The 25,551-nt window shown below is 38.8% G+C and overlaps 3 protein-coding genes and 1 long non-coding RNA gene across 5 annotated transcripts; 2 read left to right on the plus strand and 2 right to left on the minus strand.

Annotated features, from left to right (window-relative positions):
- Nucleotides 1-6,397: 6,397 nt before the first annotated feature.
- On the minus strand, nt 6,398-7,182 carry LOC142397257 (uncharacterized). The gene is made up of 3 exons (XR_012772688.1): nt 7,077-7,182; nt 6,645-6,810; nt 6,398-6,473 (listed from the first exon to the last, which is right to left on the minus strand). It is a non-coding gene; the product is annotated as an uncharacterized LOC142397257 (long non-coding RNA).
- Nucleotides 7,183-11,216: 4,034 nt separating this feature from the next.
- Nucleotides 11,217-16,346, plus strand: LOC142397258 (cis-aconitate decarboxylase-like). Its single transcript, XM_075480600.1, has 6 exons — nt 11,217-11,304; nt 11,752-11,806; nt 12,294-12,481; nt 13,011-13,103; nt 14,703-14,908; nt 15,410-16,346. The coding sequence occupies exons 1-6, from the start codon at nt 11,287-11,289 to the stop codon at nt 16,335-16,337; spliced, it is 1,488 nt and encodes a 495-aa protein (XP_075336715.1). The 5' UTR covers nt 11,217-11,286; the 3' UTR covers nt 16,338-16,346.
- Nucleotides 16,347-20,089: 3,743 nt separating this feature from the next.
- On the plus strand, nt 20,090-22,425 carry LOC142397259 (L-threonyl-[L-threonyl-carrier protein] 4-chlorinase-like). 2 transcript variants are annotated; one of them, XM_075480601.1, is made up of 7 exons: nt 20,090-20,150; nt 20,616-20,783; nt 20,990-21,251; nt 21,340-21,431; nt 21,641-21,780; nt 21,892-21,996; nt 22,100-22,425. In XM_075480601.1, exons 2-7 carry the CDS (start codon nt 20,654-20,656, stop codon nt 22,184-22,186), a joined length of 816 nt encoding a protein of 271 aa, XP_075336716.1. In that variant the 5' UTR covers nt 20,090-20,150; nt 20,616-20,653; the 3' UTR covers nt 22,187-22,425. The 2 variants fall into 2 exon arrangements, with proteins under 2 accessions (XP_075336716.1, XP_075336718.1); XM_075480603.1 differs by having other exon boundaries at nt 20,103-20,150; nt 20,613-20,783.
- A 758-nt stretch (nt 22,426-23,183) lies between these two features.
- LOC142397260 (glutamine amidotransferase-like class 1 domain-containing protein 3, mitochondrial) lies at nt 23,184-25,416 on the minus strand. Its single transcript, XM_075480604.1, has 6 exons — nt 25,341-25,416; nt 24,836-24,978; nt 24,246-24,358; nt 23,926-24,097; nt 23,640-23,841; nt 23,184-23,548 (listed from the first exon to the last, which is right to left on the minus strand). The coding sequence occupies exons 3-6, from the start codon at nt 24,351-24,353 to the stop codon at nt 23,356-23,358; spliced, it is 675 nt and encodes a 224-aa protein (XP_075336719.1). The 5' UTR covers nt 24,354-24,358; nt 24,836-24,978; nt 25,341-25,416; the 3' UTR covers nt 23,184-23,355.
- Between the last annotated feature and the right edge of the window lie 135 nt (nt 25,417-25,551).

Here is a 25,551-nt window from a genome sequence, read left to right on the forward strand (position 1 = left end):
TATTGAATTTTATGTAATAATGACTAAAATTGAAAAAATAACAATAAATTAACAATGTGAAAAAATGACTGTGACGAAACAGCGACCATTTAAGAAAAAACATAAACTTTGTGAGCAGTGAGGAAATAGAGTATTCTTTGTCACAGGTTATATAATCTGACGTCAGTGACAAACTAATTGAGGAAACAGTTTTGTGATTTTCCCAACAACAAAGAGAAGCAACAAAGTAAATGACAAGCAAGAAACAGTGACCATCGCAGGCGAAACAGGTAGAACGGGTTCAAAAAGCACCAGTATTGTCAATACATTTCAGGGAAGTCCAGGCTTAGCGTGATGAACACTAAATGAATGTTTGCTTTTGGTTCTTCACACATGAAGAGCTTTAATGGTAATACAATAGATGATCACATCAACAAACATCCTCATCAAGTTTTTGTTTTTTGATTAATTCAAACCTGAAATCAACATCTGTCTGAAATATTCACCTTTTCAAGATTGCAACCATAAGAATATTAATTGTGTGAAACAAGGGTTTATATGACACTTTGAAGTCAGACTCGAAGGATGTTTTTATATTCTGGAGATCCAATGTGTTTCAGTTTCTGTTTATCAAGTTTACTATCTTTTTTATTTCTCTTGATTTCTTTTCTAAACTGTCTTCATGTAGAGTTGGATGAGACTGCCCTCCTCCCCAAAATAACCTCATAGGTCATTCCTTCATGCAGGCTGAAGTGAACTAGAGTTACATTCAAGAACATGCAACTTGTGGTGGTTACAGCGCAACTGCATGTCAAGTTTAATAATGGCATCCATTAGGGAGACAGTGAAGAAGTACAAAGGATGGATTTTAGTGCTAATCATCATATTTCTGTAACACTAACCAAGTACTTTTTATTTCAAACCCAAACCAAGCGACTAACTCTTTATTTTCTCAATGAGATTTATCTTTAATTCGTACATTTGTGAACCAACTTTCACTGAAAAAGATCTTCACAAAATGATATCAACCTCATTGAGGTATTTAAGGCACACGTTGGCTCAGGATTGTTGATGTACAAATATAAATTCATCAAGTTTACAGACAGATTGAGTTTAGATTTCAGTGCTGTTTCATTTGACTGGCTCATTCATATTCCAATGTGTACAGAAACTGATGTGAACATTTGTGTGTCATGATGTTAAACCTGTAGTTCTTTAATGTATTGGATGGATATCCAACATATAAAGCAAACTTGCTTTGTACCAGTTTAAACACTGACTGATATCAAATATCGACTCATATGATTAACATTCTTATACCTGATCTGCATCCAAACAAATCTGTTCCAATTAATATCTTAAGAATTGAAGAGGGATCTTTATCTGTACTGAATATAAACTATATAACCTGGAGATTGATGATGTCTTGAAATAATATATTTAACATTTGTGTCAAGCCTATTGTGCTTCTCCTTGTCCCTGATATTCTTTGGTGGTTTTTTTTAAGTTTCTTTCATTTAGGAGTAAATCAAAGTCATTGGGAGAGTCAAATGGACAGTGACTCATCAACTTACTGTTAATAGTAAAAAGCATTGTTGTAAGACGTACATCCACACAGAAAGGAAACTAAACAAGTTGTGTTACAGGAAGGAAACAACCAGTTTTCCCCTAAAGCCTAAATGATGCTATCTTCTGAGTGAAAGATAGATTTAAAAATACGTTCTTGGCATTTTCCTTGTTAAAGTATTCCAAACAAAATGAAAAGAAAACACGACACTCAAAAAAGAAACTTGCGCCATGGTGAAAGATTCCTGATCAGGAAAAATGGGTTCAGACAACAGCATCATTGTTCAGTACGTTATTGTGAAATATAGGTTTAAAAGATGATAGTCAATGAATGGGTTTCCTCGTTTACCTCAGTTTCTATCTACAAAAGAGTAACTAGAAATGCTGAAAGATGATCAAGTTAAATGAAAAAAGCCCTTGAATTTTGAGTGTTATTCTTTAAACCTTGCTTGGCTTCCTGAAGCAGTCATGCTTTAAAGCAAAATTTACTCTGAAAAATAAAGAAATAACTCATTCTGAGAAAAATATATTTTTTCCTATTCATTGATGTTGAATCTAAATTGATTGATGGACTGGCAACCCGTCTGGCAAGTCAAAGTCAAAGTCATTTGGACAGTCAAATAGACGGTGACTCTTCAACGTACTGTTAATAGAAAAGGGCATTATTGTAAGACGTTCACTCACACAGAACGGAAACAAGGAAAGAAGTTGTGCTCCAGTAAGGAAACAACCATTTCACCTGGTTCAGCCTGTATTTCCCCGAAATGGTTTGAACAATGATGCCTTGTTTGAACCCACCCTTCCAGGTCAGCGAAGCCTTGAAATTAGGACAAGTTTCTGTCTCTCTGTGTCCATTGTTTTTTGATTGCCATACTTTCTTTTGCATAAAAATTCCAAGGATAGTTTGTCAGTCTGTCATTCATGAGATAATATCAACTTTACCGAAGATTCATACCGTATGTGTCAGGACCAGAGAATGGAGGACGCAGATGCAGGAGGTTTAAATCCAAGACTTTTATTTAGCGGCGACAGATCGACCAGTTCCTCGTGAGAGAAGCTAAAAAGGGCTATGAAATATTACTCTAAGATTATACTTTCCAAAAGTGGAGAAGTATATCTATATAAAAATTATCAAAACTCAAAATCACTCCACTAGCGGAGGAGAAAACAAAAGACCATGAAATTTTACTATTAAACTAAATGTCACTCCTCCTAAGGAGGAAAAGAAAAACCTCTCCTAAAAATCAGAGGAAATATGCTGTAAACTTTTAACAAAAAGGCCACTCCACTCAGGAGGGAAAACAAAAGGGCTATAACAAAAATTACCTCTGTAACTCTTACAGGTTCTATATTATCAAATATTACTCTAGGAAAAACAAAATCACTCTCACGAGGATAATTACCACTGGGAACCAGGGAACTCGGAAACGGGCTTTGGCAAAACGCTAGGATGATGCTCTATACGGGGACAGATACAACACACTGGCACAAGACAGGGGGAGACGCAGACTCTTAAGCACACAGGGGTAATGGGGAACAGGTGGAATCATTCATACGACAATCAGACTGGAACACGAGAGGAAGGGCAAGTGACCTGGAACGAGAGGGGAGTTACTCTTTCAAAATAAAACAGGAAATGACGAGACAAGACAAAAACCCAACTTAACCTCACCACGGTGTGACAGTATGAATCATCCTTATTCATCCGGTGCTTTATGTGACACCACTCTTAATTTTTCCGAATGGGCGGATGTCTTACCGTAATCGGTTTATGTTAAACGTATCAATTCCCAGCCAATGGTGCGACTGGGAAAGCTAACATAAATTCTTACAAAAAGGAAACATTCATAAAGGTCAAAGAAACAGAAAAAAATACAAACAATATCAGTAATAAGACATTCAATTAAAATGTTTTGTTTGTTTGTGAGATTTTAATCAAGCTGTTTTAAAAAGGTGTAACGTCTCCAATGTTTCTTTGTATACTCCATGTTTGATGGGGTTGTTCATTTGACTTGATCATCTACCCTATTTCTAGTTAAACTCGTCATTCATAAGAAAATAAGGCAATGTAATTAAAATGGTGGTTGCACCACAATTCAATTATGTTTCTATGATGCTACCGGTCAATATAGCACCACAGTTGTTCAAACAATATGATAGAATCATTACAGAATTTTTATGGGACAAAAAGAGACCAAGGATTAATATAAAGAAGATGTGGTCACCTAGGGAGATAGGAGGTATGGGCCTACCTAATGTAAGATTATATAATTTAGCATTTGAAATGTCTAGATTGATAAAACATTGGAAGGGGATAGATCAAGAGCTGAGTTGGATCAAAATTGAAAGGGAACTAACTAGTCCATTTGAACCTCTGGATGTTTTTTCACACGGTGTAACAATTCCTGGACGTAATTATTTTTCAAACCCAGTGTTGTCTTATTCTAAAGCAGTTTGGAGAGAAATACACAAGATGTAAAGTATTTCCCACTTGAGACAACCTTATGCCTCTCTATGGCATAATACAGCCATCCGTATTGGGAAGAAACCCATTTATTGGAATCAATGGCTTGTAAGAGGGATACGCAAACTGAACGACCTGTGTGTGGATGGAGTATTAATGTCGTTTTCTGATATGATGCAAAAATATAATCTGGAATATAAAGGTAATTTTTGGAAGTATTTGCAAATAAGAGACTGTATCACAAAGGGTAAATTTAGTCATAATAAGAATACACTGATGGAAGTTTTGGACCTACCCAGTATAGCACACAGAGCAGCCATATTCTACAAAACATTTAATGGGTTACGAAAAGATACATGTAAAAATCTAAGGATTGTTTGGCAGAAAGACCTAGGATGTGATTTAAGTGAGGAGGACTGGTTAAATATCTTATCAAATACAGGGAAACACATGAGAGAGGCAAAGGGGAAATTTATTCAGTACAAGATAATTCATAGATTTTATTTTACTCCTTCAAAGCTACACCGAATGGGCTTAATAGGAAATAATTTATGTTGGAAATGTCAGAGTGAGATAGGGACTTTTTTACATGTGATTTGGGGATGTAAACTAGTGTACCCGTTTTGGGAGAAAGTATTGAACCATGTGAGTACATGGCTGGGTGTGGCAGTACCTGTATCACCAAAACTGTGTTTGTTAGGGGACCAAACAGGAATTCTAAATATAGCTAAATATGAAAGAGGGATTTTAAAAGTTGGAATGGTCACAGCTGCCCGAGCAATCCTCAGAGTATGGAAGAGTACAGTCGCCCCAGATGTTAAAAAGTGGATGGAAATGATGTCAGAAGTTGCATCATATGAACGCATGTTGGCTAGAGTTAACAATGAAGAGGAACATGTTAGGAGGGCCTGGGAACGTATCTTTTTGTAGGTATGGAAAATGAAAATTTGTGGATATGGTGCGGAACAATGCAAAATGTAAAAAAAAAGTATGTGCAGGAGGTCTTTGTGTACAGGGCTACAAGCTGGATATACTGTCTGTTGATGTTGGTGTCAGTGTTTGTTTTCTAGTTGGAATGTTTTGTTTAGGTGTGTATGAATGAATAATTAAATAAAAACTTTAATGACAAAAAAAAAAAAAAGAAAATAAGGCAAACATTCATTGATTGTGTTGGCATGTTAAACCTGTTTTTGCTTGCAATATATTGTTATACTATAACAATGATGTTTGAACTCATTCTTCCTGGTGATTAACCCTCCTTTTTGACTTTCCTTCACTAATGAGATGTTAACTGTTTCTTCCTTGTAGTTTATTGAGTTTCCTCTTTTTAACAAGGAAAAGTTGTTATATGCCAACATAATGCAAATTTTGCCGTGTAAATTGGACTTAACCATAGCTTATTTGTGGAGCTTGTGACAACATGTTAGGCCTGTACTTTCACAGGAGCATGAACAAAGATAACATTGTTTTAAAGGGTTCTTCCTGATCGTGTATTCTTTTCGTATGGCCTTTTTATTTAGAAACTAACATATTGTCCTTGTTATTCATTAATTACAAAGTAATGTCAGGGGCACAGGCTGAATTATTTAATTAGCAAAAATTTCCATAGTGCTGATAATTTCTTGTTACCATAGTGCTGATAATGGATATACAGGCTTATAAAGTAGCCAAGATTAATTTCCTGCTTTTTCTATCCAGTTACAAGATGACAGTGAGCAAAATTATGTACTACCTTTTCTACTACCTTGTAACACAATTAAAACTTTTTTTTTAAATGCTTCTTTGTCTACATTATTGTTAGTAGCTCACCTTAGTTAATTGTGTTACAAACTCTAGGAGCATTTAGATTGGACAAGTAATATTTTAACATTGTTTTTACAAGCAATGATTTGAATCCATTCTCACTACTAAAGTAAACATAGCTATTTGTAACAGCTTATTTAAGACTCACAAGTTTCCATCAAATGAATTTATTAATCACGTTATGTAATACGTAATACAGATTGTTCAAGTACTTATTACACTTAAAATCACAACAAGAACATCCACAAAGTAATGAAGATACATAATTTCATCCCAACAAGATGTTAGTTTCTAAAAGGAAGTCCACAAGCTGAAGAAGCATATTGTGTAAAAAGTTTTTAAAAAATCCGCTTTGCAAGAAAGAAAATAAGTTGATGATCAAAGCATGTTGCTTTTCACTCTGTCGAAGATCTGTTGAACTTTTAATGCTGGAACACAGCCTTCCCTTACGATACTGATGGTCCCTGCAAAAAGAGTAAGAATGCTGTGAGTGACTGTTTTCCATTAAAAAAAGGAGAAAGCAAAGGAAGAAAAATAATTATTTTTGGAATTATTTTGCAGTTTACCTTCATCTATTCTCAGGCAATTGACAACTGTAGAAGCAACAACTTCATTCGAATCCCCATCACAGAGGACTCCTTGGATCTCATGTCCCAGTCGACTATGGCAACACAAATGGTATTTCAGACATTTGAACTACACTCCAGTTGCATATTTGATACAAAAAAATGTATTTCACAGAGAAGGAAATAATAAGACAGTAGTACAATACGACCAACTCTCAGCAAGCTTTTCTATTAGGCAAGCTCTTCTGCATAAACACCAGATTTACCTGATAACCATGCTGTGGTGGGTGCTGTCTGGCTCTCCGCTGGGATTAGCTGATGTAATAGCAAGAGGGCCAGTAATATTGCATAAGTGGCCGGTCACTGTGTGGTCAGGGACACGGATCATTATGCTGTCCCTAGTGCCAACACGGTCATAAGCTGGTCCCACTCCTACAAAAGACATTCAAAGTTTAAGTGAACACTGATCATTGATATTTATCAGTGTTAGACAAATGATAAGAAACTCTTTTTTCATATGCATTCTATTTTGTTTCTTATTTTTCCCCTTTATGAATAAAATAGAAATGTATATGGGTCAAGAGTACCCAGCACTTTCCTCCTGTTTCCGAATGTCATTTTGTTCAATTCTGGAGTGTTATTTTTAATCATTTGGAAACAAGTAATTTATACAAATGGAGGCTCCATGGGCAATATACCGAGTCTGTACAGCCAGTCTCCTTTGCTAACGATGCAGCTTATGCCTCCAGGATACACATTCTTCATAAACTCCCACAGCAGAGGACTGAAAGGAGGCTTGGCTGCCACCAGTTGCTCCACACTGGAGATGCAAATACATATAGGCTTCTCTGCTGGTCTGTCCTGGGACACAATTTGGAAATTGAATTAAACGATTTGTCCCATGTTAAACACCAACAAACATCTTTATTTTTTTCTTTCTTACTTTAATGTTGTAGATTTTCTCTATCGCCTCAGGATTCTTGCAGGAGGCTGCCAGGGCATACACAGTGTCTGTGGGAATACCACATACTCCTCCCTCCCCCAGAAGGCCAGCGATTTTCAAGAGACTGCTGGTGAGACGTGAGTTAGCCACTGGACAGGGTGGCTCTGGAGAAGTTTCCTGCTTCACCTTTTCCTACAACAACACAAAGATGAGGGCATACTGGTAAATATAAGGATGTATTACAGCAGATTTCAGAAGGAAAACAATGTTGGTCTTATCACCACTTACCTTTATCAGGGGAGGGCCCATCGGTAGCATTCTCTGTGAGAAGATGCAGTTTACCAGAGAAGCCAAAGTTCCATATATACAAATGATGGATACCAACGCAAGCATGGCCACTGTAAAAAGAAACAGACCACAATGTTATGCATAATCAGTTTGATTTATACATTACATGTTCTGATGAAAGACTATTTTCATTTCTAATAATTAAGCTTTTTCTATACTTACTTTCAAGTTCATATGGTAGCTGCTGCAGGGTGGAGAGCAGAAAGCACACCAGAACAACCTCCATGACTGTTGTTAAAAACAGCAGGACCAGGTTCCTGTAGGCAGCTGAGACAAATCACGAAATTCAAAAGAGTTCAAAACAAACTTAGAAATACTTCAAATAAAGGAACATAATCAACCTTACCAATAAACATGAGGAAAGCATTAATGAGCAGAAAAGCAATGCCTCCTGCTGTGAAACCATAAGCTGCTTCTGTAGAGAGCTGAAGCTCGTTACCTGGAAAAAAAAACTTAGGGTGAGACTTTGATTCAACTCAAAGAGTTAAATGTTTGCCTTTTCATATATATTCATGTACCTGCAAACCTAAACCAGGTCCAAGTTGCCCATACAACCACATAGATGGACGAGATGACTGACCCAAAATGGCCACCTCCTGTGACTTGCAGCCTGCTGACATAGGCCTGGATGATTGCTCCAGAGATGAGGACCCAGGGAACAGTCATGTGAAGGAGGGCAGGATTCATACTGGACACTCTTGAATGAAGAGATGAAAGAGATGCGACCCCATTTGAAAGATAGAACAGAGCGTCTGAGGCCTGGTCAGTTTGGGGCAGCACCTGCTGGTCTCTCTGTTCAGAACGTCTACACTTGAAAGCTATCCTCAGCTGGTCGGTGGAGATGGGCTGTGGTCCTACAGGGATGAGAGACTTTTCTGCGATGGTGTTGATGAGACGTGAGAAGGTGCCATAGATGGAGGCTGCAGTGAACAGGGAGCAAGCTACACCATAGAAGATGTAATAACTCTGCAGGGGGATCTGGGAGATTGTTGCGACGGTGAGCAGGACAAAGAGCAAGTTGTGGATCAGTTCCAGAACATCCATGTTCAGGCTGCCCACACACAACACCAAGCCTGCCACCACAAAGAACCAGTTTCCCACCATTGCTTCCCTCCCAGAGACCACTCGACTCTCTTCTACTATCAGAGTCGATGCCACAAACTCATCCCAGGCCTTGATCAGCCAATATGTGGCATGAAATCCAAACTTAGTTGCATGGTAGCAATCTAGGCGCAGATGGGCATAATAGCTGGAGAACAGCTGAGAAACACTGATGATTGATACCCATACAACTCCAAGACCAAATGATTTCATGTAGCCAAAGCTGTAAAAAGCAAAGATGAAAGGAGCAACAGAGTCACAGAAGAACCCCAATGCCATGGGCTCAGCATATTTTGTGTTTTTCTTCTTCTCTTGGCCAATACTCTGGGCACTTGTTGAGTTGGCGGTACCCAGCAGGAGAACATTGAAGAGGGGGGTCCCAAAGCCTTTGAGGATGAGGCGCTGAGTAAGACCTTTGGCGAGCAGAGCAGCTGAACCGTATATGGCAAAGATCAGAATGAGCAACTCCAGAACCCCAGAGACCACAAGGGCCCAGGAGCCTGCTACTAGAACGACTGCTTCAAAGATTAAAGTGGCCGTGATGGCCCCGAAAACAAAAGGCATGATGTAGTTGACTGTGGCAGAGCAAAATGCCAGAAGAAAGGACAGAAGGATATAGGGGACCAGACCAGCAATGGCTGACTCTTCTATGGACAGGCATAAATGGCACTTTGTGGAGTCATTCTGAGATGTGTTGCTCATCAAGTTATTGGTGGAAATGTTTATCATCTGATCTGACGCAAATGTTGTTTGATTTTGAAATAAGGCACCATTGTAGATTCGTGTGGCTCCAAAACTGCCCCAAAGAGCAGCATAGCCAATGAAGGCAGTACCACTCAGATGATCGTATTTTCGAAAGGAAAGCAGTCCAGCCACCAGTTGGCAGATACCACCAATCAGGATGAGATGAACACCTGTAAAAAAATTGTAAATTGGAGTAAACCATTATGAGGGTGTATAACTTTTAGAATAATTTCTAGCTCAATTACTCCAGGTTTTACCTGCAAGTATGTTCTCCACTCCAACTGGCACATTGCCAGTGTGAGCTGTACTGAAATTCTGTAGAAGCACAAGGAATGCACTGATCCCATTTGATAACATGCCCAATACTCCTGGTTCCCCATAGAAACTGGCAGGAAACCCATCTGATCCTGACATGGTGTTGTCAAATTGTAGTTCTGAAGAAACACCTCACAGAGGATATACAAATGACAAAGTGTCTATCTTTAAACTCATTTGGTCGGATAATATTTAATAGGGTGATATAATGATATTCTGTTTAAATATTTTATTCATGTACAGATGGAGTTCCTCTACCTTGCTGTACCAAGCCAATCAAAGGTATTAAATGTGGGTTGTGTTTGATTAGATAAAACTGTATCAGTTAAAGCCATTAAGATATGTTGCTTAGTATCACATTTCATTGGTTATTTATTGGTTACACGCCTTTCCAGGTCCCTCATCCTGGGACAATTTATTAACATAGCACCTCTAAGACATTACTCACTAATTTCTTGCAGCACTGGTACATCTGTCTGGAAATTTTTGGCTGTGTATCTCAAATAATGACATTCAAATGTTTTTATGATATATATGTCAATAATAACATAATAAACACAGAACAATTTAGCTTGTTAAGTATCTCAGTTTTTGTTAGGATCTCCTTGCTAACACACAAGTCTCATTTGGGTTCAAGTTGTACAGAGAATGATGTATTGATTAGTTTTTAAAAGTAAAATAGTGGCTGTGTGTTAAAGGACATTTTACTTGACAAAAGTCTTTCTTTAAAGCAAAAATTTTACTGTTTCAAAAAACGCAAAAGTCAACTTCATTCAACTTATCCATTCAAATGAATTTGAGCAAGTGAGTAGACAAAGTATTAAATAGCAAGTCATCTTTACAGTAATTTAAATACTTTGAATCAAAGTAATCATTATCTACCCCAGAGAAATTTTAAAGTAAATGTAGGACTTCATCAGCAATCTTTTATTCAACACTAAGTCTCACACATTAGTTTTATGTAAATAAAACCTCCATATTAAGACTGTTAATTACCAATGGCGTGTGTTTGAAAAGCTCACATCAAAGAAATATTCAGATGTGCAAGCAAAAGGGAGAAATTAAATTAAAGCCTTACTTGGTCAAGATGCTTGAAAGATGAAATGCTGAGTGATTCTGAAGCAGGGATGCAGGTTTGTCATGAATAAGACTTACCTATTTGTAGGAGGAGTTTGAAAGAAATTTCTTGACCAACCAGCATCATCATGAGAAAACTACCTCAATGTCCCTTTGGTGATGATCATTCTGATGATTAATAACGTTGAAATGTCTGACCTTCATTTACATACCTGTCCTTCCTACTTCCTTTCAGGTACCTGGGTTATTATATAACCTGCACCATCTCAAGTCAGTATCACCCTGAGTCTCTTGACTGCACAGCAACAGGAGAAACACTGAAGAGAAAAGAAGTTTACTTTTTGAAAGCAAAAAAGCAACGTGGTAAACCCAGCAAAGCAATGATGTTTGTGCTACAGGTAAGACTCATAATGCAATTCCAAAATGTTTTAAATAGACAAACGGATAAATACTCTGCTCTGTCAAAGGTTAGTTTGATACATTATATTTTGACATATGATTAGCTTAATTCCATGGTGTGTTGGAATTATTGATTATATATTAATTCATTATTCCATTTTGTGGACTCTTCGAGTTGCAATTGATAAACACTCCAAACTCAATTCTGAGTATTCTTTTTGAAAGAAGGGAACACATTCAGTATACTGTAAAACAGTTTGACACAAAAATCACACCAGCACATGACATCTAAAGGGAGCCAATGTGACACTGATTTAACTTCATCTTTGCTGGACAAAAAATTCACTGCATGTTTCCTCAGTGACACAATCAGATCAGCCACTGATGTGAGGTGTTGATGTGTTGATGTGTTGATGTTTCCAACCCTCTATACTTGCTCTCCACAGAAAACCCTAAGACCTGCGTGCGCTATCAGGAAAATGCATAATTCTGCTGTAGAAGGTAGGTATTTGTGATTGGCAAATAAAGACAAGATTATCAAACTTAGCTGAAATAACGATATAAAAGTAAACTGTTTTAGTTATCTTAGTTTAGATTGCTTAAGAGGAATGTAAGGCTCTGCTCAAATAACAGTGAAAAATGGGTTAGTAAAAGGACATTACAGCAGTTGAAGGTGTCTTCTAAAACTTTAACAATTTTAACCTTGACTACAAAAATAGAGACATTATGTAACTATAATGGCGAGACATTTCTCTTTTGGTTTAGTATCAAACAATTATAAACATTCCCAGCTCAAGTTAATTTGCAACTAAGCATGCCATGACTGTGTAAAGGTCTACCAAGTCATATTGTTAGACGTGTTGCTCATTACAGAGGTATGCTACAGAACAGGAAAAAGTTTGACACCATCATTCGGCACTATATACATAAAAACTTGATTTAACTGCAAGGAATTCAGATTCTATTATGTGCTCCTTTTGTTCGGCAGTCTTGAGGCACCCGGCCCCTGAGGACACAGTTACAGGAAGTTTTGGGAAATTCATAAGTGAGGTGAATTCGCAGCACCTGTCCTCTGTGGTCCTCCACCGCAGCAAAAGGATGGTGCTGGACAACATCGGAGTTGGTCTGATTGGTAGCACTACTGAAGTGTTTGAAATGGCCCTACAGCACTGCCAGGTGAGACAAAGTTAAAGAAAATATGACAAATTTCCTTTTTCTGTTTGATTATTTGATTAAAACCTCATATGATAAGGATCATTGTCGACTTTTTGAGAATGAAGAGCTGCTTCCGGTAGACATTTAATTTCTGTTTGTTTGTTTGTGAGTGCATGTGTACGTTTTAGCTCATGTTCGGCACACATAAATCTGTTGACACATTATGTCACATTACGGGTCTCTCCATTTTAAGAAAAAAGTGCAAGAATCTATTCATGTGATTAAATTTTGAGTTTGCAACACACCTGCAGCATCATTAGGCAACATAAGCTATCAACATATCAAGAAAGAGTTTCACACATTTTATTATTTATTATTATTAATGACCTCTGATGATAAATGGCGCCCGTCCACACACACCCCATACAAGTACAAATGCAGCACTGTACATTGTGTGAAAAGGGACACAGATTACAACATGCCTGCATTTTGTATGTGCATGTCCTTGTGATGGCTGTCCACATTTACCTGTACATGTCTTTTCCTTTAGCGCATGTATGGCCCTGATAACATCAGCTCTGTGTACGGACGCGGGGGCGTCAAGCTCTCCCCAGCACTGGCAGCTTTTGTCAACGGAGTGGCGGTCAGTATGAAAATATCAACCCACTATCATACCAAACTACAGGTATCTTATTTTAACAAGGATTTAACCCAACTTGGCAGAGTTGGATGAAAATGCTGAACTGATCCAAAATACACTCATTTGCATTAGTAAATCAAATCAAATCAAATCAAATTTATTTGTATAGCACATTTCATGTACAAACAGTTCAAAGTGCTTTACATAAAATAAAAGCATTGCAGCAGGGAGTGCAAGAAGCATTAAAAATACATAAAATAATATAAAGAGAAACAAATAAAATCATTTAAATGAATTTAAAATCAGGCAACAGTCTAGATAAGTTAAAAGATATTTCATGCATAGACACATGAGAAAAGAAATGTTTTTAACCTGGATTTAAAAATGTCTACATTTGGTGAAAGTTTAATCTCCACTGGCAGTTTGTTCTACTTGTTTGCAGCATAACAGCTAAATGCTGCTTCTCCATGTTTAGTCTGGACTCTGGACTGGACCAGCTGACCTGAGTCCTTGGATCTAAGAGCTCTGCTAGGTTTATATTCTCTGAACATATCACAGATGTATTTTGGGCCTAAACCGTTCTGGGATTTGTAAACCATCAGCAGGCTTTTAAAATCTATTCTGTGACTGACTGGAAGCCAGTGTAAAGATTTTAAAACTGGTGTGATGTGTTCAGATCTCTTAGTCCGGGTTAAAACTCTAGAAGCGTTCTGGATGAGCTGCAGATGTTTAATGCTCTTTTTGGGAAGTCCAGTTAAAAGAGCGTTACAGTAATCGAGTCTACTGGAGATGAATGCATGGATGAGTTTCTCCTGGTCTTTTTGGGAGAGGAAACCTTTAATTCTGTTGATGTTTCTGAGGTGGTAAAAAGCTGCCTTGGTGACAGCTTTGATGTGGCTGCTGAAAGTCAGATCTGAGTCTATCAACACTCCGAGGTTACGAACTTGGTCAGTGATTGTAAGGTCCCGAGTCTCAAGATATTTACCAACGCTGACCCTCTTCTCTTTGCTACCAAACAGAATGATCTCAGTTTTGTCTTCATTTAATTGTAGAAAATTCTCTCTCATCCAGGTGTTTACTTCCTCCAGACACTGACACAGTACGTCTGCTGGGCTGCAGTCGTCCGGTGACAGAGACACATAAAGTTGTGTATCGTCTGCATAACTGTGATAATTGATGTTAAAATTTTGCAATATCTGACCCAAAGGGAGCATATACAAGTTAAACAGAAGAGGTCCAAGAATTGACCCCTGGGGGACTCCACAAGTCATGGCCACTCGCTCAGATTCATAGCTGCCAATTGTAACAAAATAACTCCGGCCTTCTAAGTAGGACCTGAACCAGTTAAGGACCGCTCCAGAAAGTCCAACCCAGTTTTCCAGCCAGTAGCAGGCATCGCTTCCGTCTAAGCCACAATAGACTGTATTGTGCTCCGTTGATCAAACCTTTGAAAACAAAGCCGAAAATCCGTCATCCTCAAAAAGACACAGGGATTCCCATACCATTTTATTTCAAGTGCAGCTAATTGTTTGTTTATGCGAGTAGCATGCAGAAGTAATAATATTGAAAAGAAAAACAACTCTTCATTAACTGTTTCCACAGACTCACTCCATGGACTTTGATGATACGTGGCACCCCGCAACTCATCCCTCAGGAGCTGTCCTTCCCGCCGTGTTAGCTCTCAGTGACATGATGCCAGCTAACAATAAACCTAGTGGCCTGGACTTCTTACTGGCCTTCAATGTTGGCATCGAAATCCAAGGCCGCCTTATGAGGTTCTCTAACGAGGCCCACAACATCCCCAGGAGGTGAGGGCATAAGTCTTTTAAGACTGACGTCTACCTATATAAACATAATTTTATTCTATTATTTATTATTATATTGTTAGATGTTGGGAATCTCTTTTTTTTTTCAATTAAATCTTGTTAATGCATTTAGTTTACATAGAGACTAAAGCCGTAGACATGAAGGTGTGAAGTAATTTCTAGAGTTTTATTTTCTTGTAAGTGAAAAGTAGTTTTATTAGTATTGCTGTAAAAAATGCCACAAATACTTGAGTTGTTTTTCCTGTACGAAGTGCAGCAAATTAAAGCTGTTTTCCATGGTTGTATTTTAGAGGTGTGTTTGTCACTGTACTTCACTGTGTGCCAGTTCTAGTTCATATTAATTCACTTTATATCAGCATGCCATGTTCATGTCCTCTACACAGATAGAAATGAGTGCAACATTTAATGCTCATAATGTTCATATATTAAGAGTGTATATACTGAATACCTGACTAAAGTGTCTCTGTCTGTCCCTCTCAACAGGTTTCACCCTCCCAGTGTGGTAGGTACTATGGGAAGTGCAGCAGCCTGTGCTCGCCTCTTGTCCCTGGATCCCTCCCAGTGCAGTCATGCCTTAGCTATAGCTGCTTCTTTAGCTGGAGCCCCAATGGCTAATGCTGCCACTCAGTCTAAACCCCTTCATATTGGCAATGCTGCCCGTTTGGGGCTTGAAGCAGCTCTGCTGGCCTCCAGAGGTCTAGAGGCCAGTCCTCTGGTCCTGGATGCTGTTGCAGGGGTGGCTGGCTTCAATGCTTTTTATGAAGATTATGTTCCGCAGCCTTTAGAATCACCCAATGAAAATGGCCATATGTTCCTGCTAGAGGAGCAGGACATGGGCTTCAAGCGCTTCCCCGCACATCTGGGGATGCACTGGGTGGCAGATGCTGCAGCCTCGGTCCATAAGCTTCTTGTAGGACTTGGTTCCGGTAAGGTTTCCTCAGCCGAAGTCCAGGACATCCTGCTCCGAGTCCCCCAGTCTAAATACATCAACAGGCCTTTCCCTGAGTCTGAGCACGAGGCACGCCATTCCTTCCAGTTTAATGCTTGTAGCGCTCTCCTGGATGGTGAGGTGACGGTGCAGTCCTTCACCCCAGCTGCCATCGACCGCCCTGAGCTGCACGCCCTGCTGAGCCGTGTCCGCATGGAGCATCCTCACGATAACCCTGCTAATTTCAACATCATGTATGGTGAAGTCCAGGTGACACTCGTTGGGGGAGACATTCTAAAGGGGCGTTGTGACACCTTCTATGGTCACTGGCGTAACCCGCTGACCAATGAAAGCCTGAGGAAGAAGTTCAGAAACAACGCAGAGGTGGTGCTGCCATCAGAGAAGGTCGAGAGACTGATCGAGGTGGTGGAGGAACTGGACAGACTTGGGGACTGCAGGGCCCTTCTCTCACAGCTGCAATGAAGATTCACACACACAAGAAGAGCAACATTTTAAATGATATTAAAAGACAAAGACATTACACAAAAATGACAGTTTATACAATATATGTGCCAGATGCTCGTGGGAATGCTGATAATAGTTAGACACAAATATCTGGTTGCACACAATATTTGCACACTGTTTTGTAGTCATCTGGGCATTTAGAAAATTATGCAAACAAAAAACACTACATTCAATCCCCTAAAAGCCAAAATTGTAAATGAAAAATTACAAGATTATTCTACTGCTGAACACATTACTATGCTGTTAAGTGGTCACCATCATGCTGTATATAGTAAAGGATTAGGATTTCTCATGTAACTCCAAAAGGTGTTTTCTTCTGTGCTTGATGTATTTACAATAGTTTTGAGGATTCTATACGGGTAGTATTTGGGTGATGGAGTGGGGCAGTGGTCCTACTGAATCACTGCATCATAAAAAACTCTATTGGATGGAAAATACAACTGCTGCTTTGCTGCTAACATGTATGTCGACCGAAGGTCTTTGTTATACTGAATCTTGCAAGAACTAACTCGATACCTTCAAAGGGGTGATTGTGGATGACTGTAAAAATGTGTATAACCTGTCATATATCAATTTGTTCATTCCAACATTATATAAAAGGGAGGCAATAAACTATAAGCTTGTATATTTGAAATTGTTGTTACGTATGATTTGTATTGAACATTTTTTTTATTCAACCCTTTAATAATAACAAATGCCGAATTGAAACTTTAGACCTGTTAGAAAACAGCTTCCTAAAACCAGTGATTTTTTTCTTACTCTTAAGGTGATTGTTACAAGTACAAGCATTCAATAAAAACACAGAGGAGCTTAAACCTTTGTTGTCAATTACATCTTCATTACTTGCATAAATGGTGTTAAAGCCTTAGAATGAGGACACGGTGAATGATGTCCTACTGATGTCATTTCGAAATTTACAACTATAAAGATATGCCATTTGCTCTGAAGTTGTAGCAGTAATATTCAAGTCTGTCTCGATTTGTCTGGACATTATAGCCTGTTCCATACAATCTTGTGTCCACCTGTCAAGTCACTGTTGCCGGGTAGAGTTGCCTGAGCAGAGACTTCAAAAAAGCAGTAAACTGCTCCACCAAGTGGTGAATCTGTGCTTCTCAGAAATACATCATACAGCTGCGAATCAGAGGGTGTGGCTCTCCATACTTCCAGCTCACAGCCATGTTGATCTCTTGTGTAGGCAAACTGAATTTTAAGGAGCAGAATATCAGACATGGCACAAGTACCACGAGCATACGCTGCAGTAAGAGAGGGAGATGCACCAGCAGGTGGCGCCACAGTAATACCAGTTAGTGTTTTAAGGTTTTGTACTTGTGTCCACACAAAAAAGCACAAATTTAGTCATACACACAAGCTTCAAAGCTTTTGTATAATTTACAACTGCAGTTCTAATGCAAAATCAAACCTCCTTAAAATAATCTTTTAAGGAGGCGATACACACACCTAAGTGCAGTATGAATTTTTCCTCTTCATCAAAATACTCAGTTGTTTCTTCCCTTGTTCCACTGTCCTTACATCCAAACACCGGTACTTGGACGTATTTTATAAATACTGATTTATTCAAAAAATTTCACTGTATGTTATGGGGTATTACACGGAAGTGTCGGGAAGTTCCACTTTAAATCATTTGCTTTATGAGTGGAATGCCTCAACATCTAATCAGGCGCAGAATAACTTTAATAACATTTGAGTACATTTCCTGTGTACAAAACGGGTGCACTGAGTTGAGAAAAAATGTGTGAAGTTCATTATCTTTGGGTGGGTTGTGTGTAATTACAGATTTAAGGATCATGTTGGATGGACTTAATATCAAACGTAAAGGCAATGCAGTTGCAAATTAAACTTACTCTAGAGAACAAATGATCTAAAATAAAGCTTCATTTAGAGCCTAATTTTAATAAGTTATACTCCTGATTATACTCCTTCAGTTACTTAATTGGTCATTTTCACAGCTCAAGGTCTCTTCCAAAAAATTTAGAGTATCATGTGTGACAAACACATGCTGCAGCTTCCTTTGTTAGAGGAAACACCTTCAAACGTGGAAATTGATATCCACCTCTGGAATAATGAGCAGCACCAGCTCTGTGGCAGAGACAATTGGACACAAAGTGGAGACAAAATAAAGCTGCAACACCCAATCTGTCCAAGTCAACAACAACTTGGTAACAGTATCATCTCATTTCGATCTGGATTGACTTCTTCTTTATGTAGCGATTGTAAACATGTGATAGAATTTGTTTTCACACCACTTACCATGCACAGTTGACCATGAATTGTGTTTGCGTGGATTGCGTTGAAAAAAAGTCCGATAAGAAAAGACAAATTGGTGATCCATTGTTGCTTTGGAAAGGATTTCTGCAAACATTTCCTGGTCACTGGTGAAATCGTTTGAACCAAAACCAGACACACATCAGCACAACAATAAAGATAACCAGTGAGTGATCAGGGGGTTTTCCTCTTTCAATTATTTTCCCAGCACAGTAGCATGTTCCTGCTACAAAGATTGCTTAGCTTTTCTTGGTGTTACCACACAAGACACAACCAAGTGACATTTTCCATCACTTACATGCACAGTTGAGATCTGATTTATAAAAGAAACTGATAAAATTATCTAATAAATTAACAACAGTGCATAAACTTTTTCACACAGCAGTTGCAACTTCTCACCTTAGTCACACAGAACGGACAAGGCAGGGTGGACCATGAAGACAGTGAAGGAAATGTCAAAGAAATGTTCGATTTTTTTTGGTTGATAAGAATCGAATCAGTCTCTTTTAAAGATATCACATAAAAGTTAACAGAACAGTTACAGCCGGCAAAAGAAAGTGAGACAAGCTAAAATCTGGTCCAGTAGTATGAAAGATTATTATTCATCGATATTGTTTCACAGTTCCTAAATTTTCCGAGTTTACAGATTACTTTAAAGATATCACCTAAAAATCCATCAGATTCTCCTAAAAGCAGATGAAGAGAACCCAGTTACCCAAACTTTGGCCACAAATAGACATGCAATATAATTCTCAATGATAAATAAATGACCAAATCCAATATTTTGTCTCATTTGTTAAACTAAGTTTTCATTATGGACTGACATTAAAATATGATGGTTTTAAGTCATATTCGTATGATAAATTGAAGATTTTTGAGGACAACACATTTTCTCTGTACCAATTCTGTATCCATCTGTTCTAAAAACCTCATCAAACACAATATGGATAAATTATTTTTGCGTGATCATTCATCGTTCTTTCACTCTCTGAGTCCCTGACAAGGAAAAGAAAAGTTTATTATAAGATTGAGGTGATTGGGAACTGTATGGATCCATCAAAGCTCATTTTAAAAGACGGAAAAAAAGTGGTCCTTATTTCTTGGAATCACAGTACCTGTTTCCTGGTGATCTTACATAAGGAAGTGTTGATAGCATGTCTGACAAGTATTTCCTGAAAAGAAAAGGTTTCGGTTGACTTGAGTCAATGCTTTAATAGCCATTCCACCTGGTAAAGACAATATTGCGAAAGCTGTCTACACCTTCCAGGTCTGGCGTCATAGAGTCAAAGATTTTCCTCTTTCATTCGGTCTTCCAGGAAATGTGTTTGATATATGACAAGACTATGGCATTTGAATACATTTTAAGATGCTGACTCAGGAGTAGGAGTTTCCACGGGGTGCTCTGTGCAGTATATATAATCTCAGCCACAGAAGAGTTCTGCAGGGCCCAAACTCATTCAGAGTAAGAGAAGACTGCACAGCAGACAGGTATGGAGACAAGTTCTGCAGCAGTTATTGTTTATTCCGATGATCAATTAGCTTCAATAAAAATTGAAAAATTCATAAAGTTGCAACAAGTTTGCGCTTTAAAGACAAAATTTAGAAAATGGAAATGTTTGCAGCTTTGTTGTCTAAGTGCGGGACTGTTTTCAGAATCTGCTGAAACAGGGATGGTGTTGTTTACTAGACTGGTTTTAGTCAGCAAAAACAAACAAAAAAAAAGACTAATAATCGCACTGGTAATGAGGTGTGGGCTTGGGTTATATTGGTCTGGAAAGACAAGTTCAGTATGTGTGACTGTGGTTTTCTCTTCAGGACTTCAGGACAGGTGGGCAGGGCAGCATTCATTTTTATGTTTATGAACCCAAAGGAAAACAGCATAAATACTGAACTATTAATGAATTTTACCACTGCTTGACTATCCTTTCTCTACGTTGTAAATTTTGGAAGCAGAAAGCCTGAGGCCTCAGCAGTGAAACAGCCCAACAAAGATGACTTCATCCACAGCTGAACTACAAGAGAGCTACAAGCAGCAGGGCTTCCTCTCACCGCTGCCTGTGTTGAATGAGACAGAGCTGAGGGAGGCCCGACAGGCCTTTTCCAAGATGGAGGAGGAATTTGGTAAGGAGCATATAAAGTTCTATAATTGTCTTTTATTGTTCTTGTCTTTTTGTCCATCCTCAGTAATGATAACTTCCACATACAGTAGTTTTGCTTGGGTATTAATTCTTCATTACTGCCTCGTGAAGTCATTATAAATAAAAAAGAAAGAAAACCTGAGATTTTTCTGATTTAATACATTTGTTTTGTACTTGTTGCATCCCCAGGTGTAGAGTACACTCAGTACAGCCTCCACAATGTTCATCTTCAGTATCCGTGGGCGATGAACCTGACCAAACACCCCCGTATCCTGCAAGTGATCCAAGCCATCCTTGGGCCTGACGTCATCCTGCTGGACTCCCGCTTCATCTGTAAATACCCGACACTCAAACCAGGTCACACCCAGGAGAACGAAGAGAACAGAACCAAACCTGATGGAAGTGATGGAGAGAATGGACTTCCATATGTGGCCTGGCACCAGGATATGAGGTGAATCCGACTTTCTAAAAGGAAAGAATGTATACTGTTTTTCTCTACTTTTCTTCCTTTTGTCTGAATGTGAGTATTCTGTTCACAGGTATTGGGGTATTGCTGGTGGCCCTGTTCTCTCTGTGTGGCTCGCTCTGGATGACTCACTGAAAGAAAATGGCGCCCTTCAGGTCATCCCAGGTACCTAAGCTGCATATGTACTTTTTATGTAAGCCGGAGTCTTAGCTCAACTGCAGCTGAATAAATGTCTGCTGACTCCCACCTAAATCTACAAGTTTTTTTTTAATTAATTCATTTTCTATGTATAAGTGATCTGAATAAAATAGCATGTAAAAAGTAATGATCAAAATCAGCACTCTTCCTCACTGCCATGTGTGCTCTGGATGTAGGCAGCCACTGCTCTGGCATGTTGCCCCATCACCAAGCCACCCGCCCTGGAAACATGCTGTCAGTCAACCAGGAGATCCCAGAGGAGCTGGTGCAGGAGGAGGAAGCTTTGTTCTGCCCTCTGAAAGCTGGGCAGATGTCTGTGAGTTTAGTTTTTTTAATTGACTCTTTTTTTGTATATTCTTTGCTTTATCATCTTTTAAACAGGTCTTTAATTATTTAAGCTGAATGAATCATGATATTATTTGAACAGATTCACGATGGACTTCTTGTCCACGCAAGTGATGCCAACACATCCCAGAGGAGGCGCTGTGGCTTTGTGATCCGTTATGTTCCAACCTGTGCCTACCCCATACAGGTGAGAGGAACAGTTTTTATGGTCTGCTTACAGTTTGGGAGCGTTAGACTCGCATTGTGTATTGATCTGGTTGGTCTTTTTGTTTGAAATGTTTTGCTGTCAGGATCTTGATCGACCCAGGAAATTCAAGGCGACAGAGTTGGCTTGTGGAGTGGACCAGTTCAACAATTTCTCCAACAAAAGCATTTGAATGATTACTGGAGTTTTGACAAAACGTGCTCCTACACTTTATACCAAAACTATTGATTTCTGTTCTATGCTCATCACCAACTATATTTATTTCAAATATCTAACTTTTCAGTATATTCTACAATTTGCAGAAATTTTCTGAAATATCACTGCTTGTTAAACTTGGTTGTTTTAATGTTTAGAAAATGGAGATTCAACTGTAATATATATGTGTCCTGTTTCATGAAGCTTTAAATAAATGTCAAACTAACCTCACAATCTGTAGCCCCTCGTATCGTTTCTATTTTCTTACTCAAAGGGCTTGATGTTTCACAAAATGTTGGACAGCATATTTGGTACAGATTAAAATGGAAAAAAAATTGGTTATCGAATGCATTTTATTTTGTGTGTGCTAAAAAACACAGTTAAGTTGTTCCCATTTTTATTTTTATTTATATTGAGAATTAGTTTAATGGTTAACTGACGTTTTATCAAGATTTTATCAGATACAAAAAATGTTCCCAACCAAACCACTTCCTCTTCAGATTCGTCTTTTTTACATATTTAATGCACGAAGACTTTTAAATTGCACCATAGTATGTTGTTTGATAGTCAAGTAATGTTACTATTATTTAAAGTACTTGAGAAAGTGTCAGATTTGTTTGATGATTTTTGTTTTGGAGGGGGTTGAAATTCAATAATTCTGGCCTCCTCTTAGTAACTCACTGAGGTGCAGAAAACAAAACGAATCAAGCTTCACAGATATCTCCCTGGACATGTTCTGCAAACTGCTTTTAACGGTCACATACTAACAAATGGTAAAAAAATATATTTAAAAAAAAGATATGTGTCTAATCAGTGCATTTACCTGACTCGGTTGAGGTTTAGTGTAGATCAATGTCAAAAGAAATTATACAGAAAATCATACAGTATTTCCGTTTATCATTCTTCCCTATTACTGACTTTAACGGTTATAATTTCACTAGGTTTTGACTGTAAAGAAAAACATGACAGCGAAGTTGTAATTTTCTTAGACTTTATTGAAAATGTCAACACTTTGACAGTATTGAGTAACATCTGATTAATGCTCAGAGAAGCACGAGTTAGATTCATAGTAAACTCAATGTTTGTGTACAAATCTGATCATTTTTTAAAGAAAATAAATACAATGAATTCGTCATAACAATCTTGTTAAGCCAGTTTCAGAGTCTCTTTAACCATGACACCTATTCCATCAAAAACTTGGTGAAAGGGAGCGTTGCACATGAAGGCAGAGGTGGTGACCAGCTTATTCTTTACATCAACGTGAGCTTCCTCCACATCTTTGTTCACATGTTTGCAGCCCATCTCCTTCAGAACACCTGCTGTCTGAGCGTATGGCCACCTGAGGAGGAAAAGACAGAAATGTTGAGTGTGACTGTTTTCTGTTTTGTTTTTTTGAATATCTAAATTATGTAAAAAACTATTTCACACACTTTTCACACTCTTTGTCCTGCCCCAGGGTGAGCTCACATCCAGGCAGGATCTTGGCAGCCAGAACAGGGGAGATGCAGCACATGCCCAGAGGCTTTCCAGCTTTGTGGAAAGCCTTGATGAGCTTCTCCAGATGTGGCTGGATGGTGCAGTCCTTATTCTTCACGGCCCAGTCACTCAGGTTCTTAGCCACGCCAAAGCCCCCTGATTGAGCGCAACAGAACTTGTTAAAAAAGAAAGGTCGCATCTATCTTGCTCCGTTCTCATTTATGTCTGAGGCCGACTCACCTGGGATGATTACAGCGTCAAATGCTGAGACTTCTAACTTGGCCAGGTCAGTCACATCACCCCTGGCGATGCGGGCGCTTTCCTGCAGGATGTTTCTCTTCTCTTCGGTAGGTTTGCCCTCACAGTGATTTACAACATGCATCTGATCTGCATTTGGAGCAAACATCTGCACCTAAAATCAAACACCAGCATGTTAAACATTCCCTTTAGAGCTAAGTCTGTTATCGGCCTGAACGTTATAAGAGTTGAGAGTGGATCTTGAAGTTTGACACAGATAAAAACACTGAAATAAACTGACATTCTTCTTCTCTTGCACTTACTTTTGCTCCGGCTCGACTCAGGTGAACAAGCACAGCCGAGGCCTCGTGGATCTCTGTGCCGTCATAGACTCCACAGCCTGAGAGAATAACTGCAACACGCTTTGCCATGGTTACTGTAAAACACACGCAAAAACATGGTTCTCTAAAGATACGAGGACACTATAAAGGACCAAAAGTGTCCTTAATTTTTGGGTCACAACTGCTTCTTTTTTTTTTTTTTTCATTTCCCTGTAACATATCAGTAGTAACTGGATAGCTGAGAACTGCTCCTGAGCCAACTCCTGCACGTTACCATTAAAAATGTACTAAACCAGGTGGGAAATAACTCCAAAGAGTGCTGCTGCCAAGTCAGGGCTTCACCAGTAGAGATAAGTCAGAGGAGTCTGCTGTCTGTGCAAGATGGAATTGTGTCACGAATAAACACACCTGCGGAAGTTACGTTAAACACTATTTTTGCTCTCACCAAATTACTTTTTCCATCCAAAAGCCACTGTCTAAAATCAGCGCGCGTTCGTCCCTAAAGTAGGCGAACACACGCATTTATTCAGAAGCAAACACAGAAGTTGAGGTGAAGTTGAGAGATATCTCACCTTGAACAGGTATCGTTGAACGCAGCTTGAAGTCTTCAGTAGAGGTGTGACGCCTGAGCTCTGAGGCAGACTTTTTATAGTCCCGTCTCCTCCCCCGTTGTTACCTTGTCCAACAAGGTGACATCATTGAAATTTAGCACGCTCTACAAGGAAAAGTAAAATGCTGAGTCATTCCTCTCATTAAACGTGTTAAACTGCCACTAAAATTGGTTGAATTGTTTATCCTGTAACGGTCACATCTCCTGCCTATAACTGGCATTTTTTCTTCATGAAGTTATAGAAATTAAAAAGGCAGATCGCATAGGCTTTCGCATAATTTGGTCAGAAAGTGTGGCGGAGCAGTGCTAAATAAATCACGTAAACTGTGTCATTTAACATTTTCTATTTAGAAACTGCCAATGAAACAATTGCATTTTTTGTGTGTGTGTGTGTGGGGGGGGGGGGGGGGGGGGGGCATTTAAACTTATAAATATCATAATGTCACTGTTTATGTCGAGTTGTTTACGTTTACGACGTAGTTTCTCGTAAAACAAAAGAAAAGATCTGTTTCCTTATGCCCTTGCGCAGCTCCCGAACAGCTAGTGATACAGTCGGAGCGGCTTCTTCCTCATCCCCCTGCTTCCCGGTCGGTGCTCTTTCCCATGCAAATCCTGCGTTGCCTCAGTTGTTTCTCCTGCGTGCTGACGTCACGCTCAACCGTATAAAGCCAGTCTCTG

The sequence above is a fragment of the Odontesthes bonariensis genome, chromosome 13 (genome assembly GCF_027942865.1).
Source record: "Odontesthes bonariensis isolate fOdoBon6 chromosome 13, fOdoBon6.hap1, whole genome shotgun sequence".
Lineage (NCBI taxonomy): Eukaryota > Metazoa > Chordata > Actinopteri > Atheriniformes > Atherinopsidae > Odontesthes > Odontesthes bonariensis.

What these genes read in the sequence shown, in the direction of transcription:
- LOC142397259 (XM_075480601.1), top strand. Translation starts at nt 20,654, where the DNA reads ATGACTTCATCCACAGCTGAACTACAAGAGAGCTACAAGCAGCAGGGC. An exon ending in CGCCCTTCAGGTCATCCCAG is followed by an intron (nt 21,432 to 21,640) that starts GTACCTAAGCTG and finishes CTCTGGATGTAG; the next exon opens with GCAGCCACTGCTCTGGCATG. An exon ending in CCTGTGCCTACCCCATACAG is followed by an intron (nt 21,997 to 22,099) that starts GTGAGAGGAACA and finishes TTTTGCTGTCAG; the next exon opens with GATCTTGATCGACCCAGGAA.
- LOC142397258 (XM_075480600.1), top strand. An exon ending in GCATAATTCTGCTGTAGAAG is followed by an intron (nt 11,807 to 12,293) that starts GTAGGTATTTGT and finishes TTTGTTCGGCAG; the next exon opens with TCTTGAGGCACCCGGCCCCT. An exon ending in CTTTTGTCAACGGAGTGGCG is followed by an intron (nt 13,104 to 14,702) that starts GTCAGTATGAAA and finishes CTGTTTCCACAG; the next exon opens with ACTCACTCCATGGACTTTGA.
- LOC142397260 (XM_075480604.1), bottom strand. Translation starts at nt 24,353, where the DNA reads ATGGCAAAGCGTGTTGCAGTTATTCTCTCAGGCTGTGGAGTCTATGAC. An exon ending in TGAGTCGAGCCGGAGCAAAA is followed by an intron (nt 24,098 to 24,245) that starts GTAAGTGCAAGA and finishes GTTTGATTTTAG; the next exon opens with GTGCAGATGTTTGCTCCAAA. An exon ending in TGACGCTGTAATCATCCCAG is followed by an intron (nt 23,842 to 23,925) that starts GTGAGTCGGCCT and finishes GCGCTCAATCAG; the next exon opens with GGGGCTTTGGCGTGGCTAAG.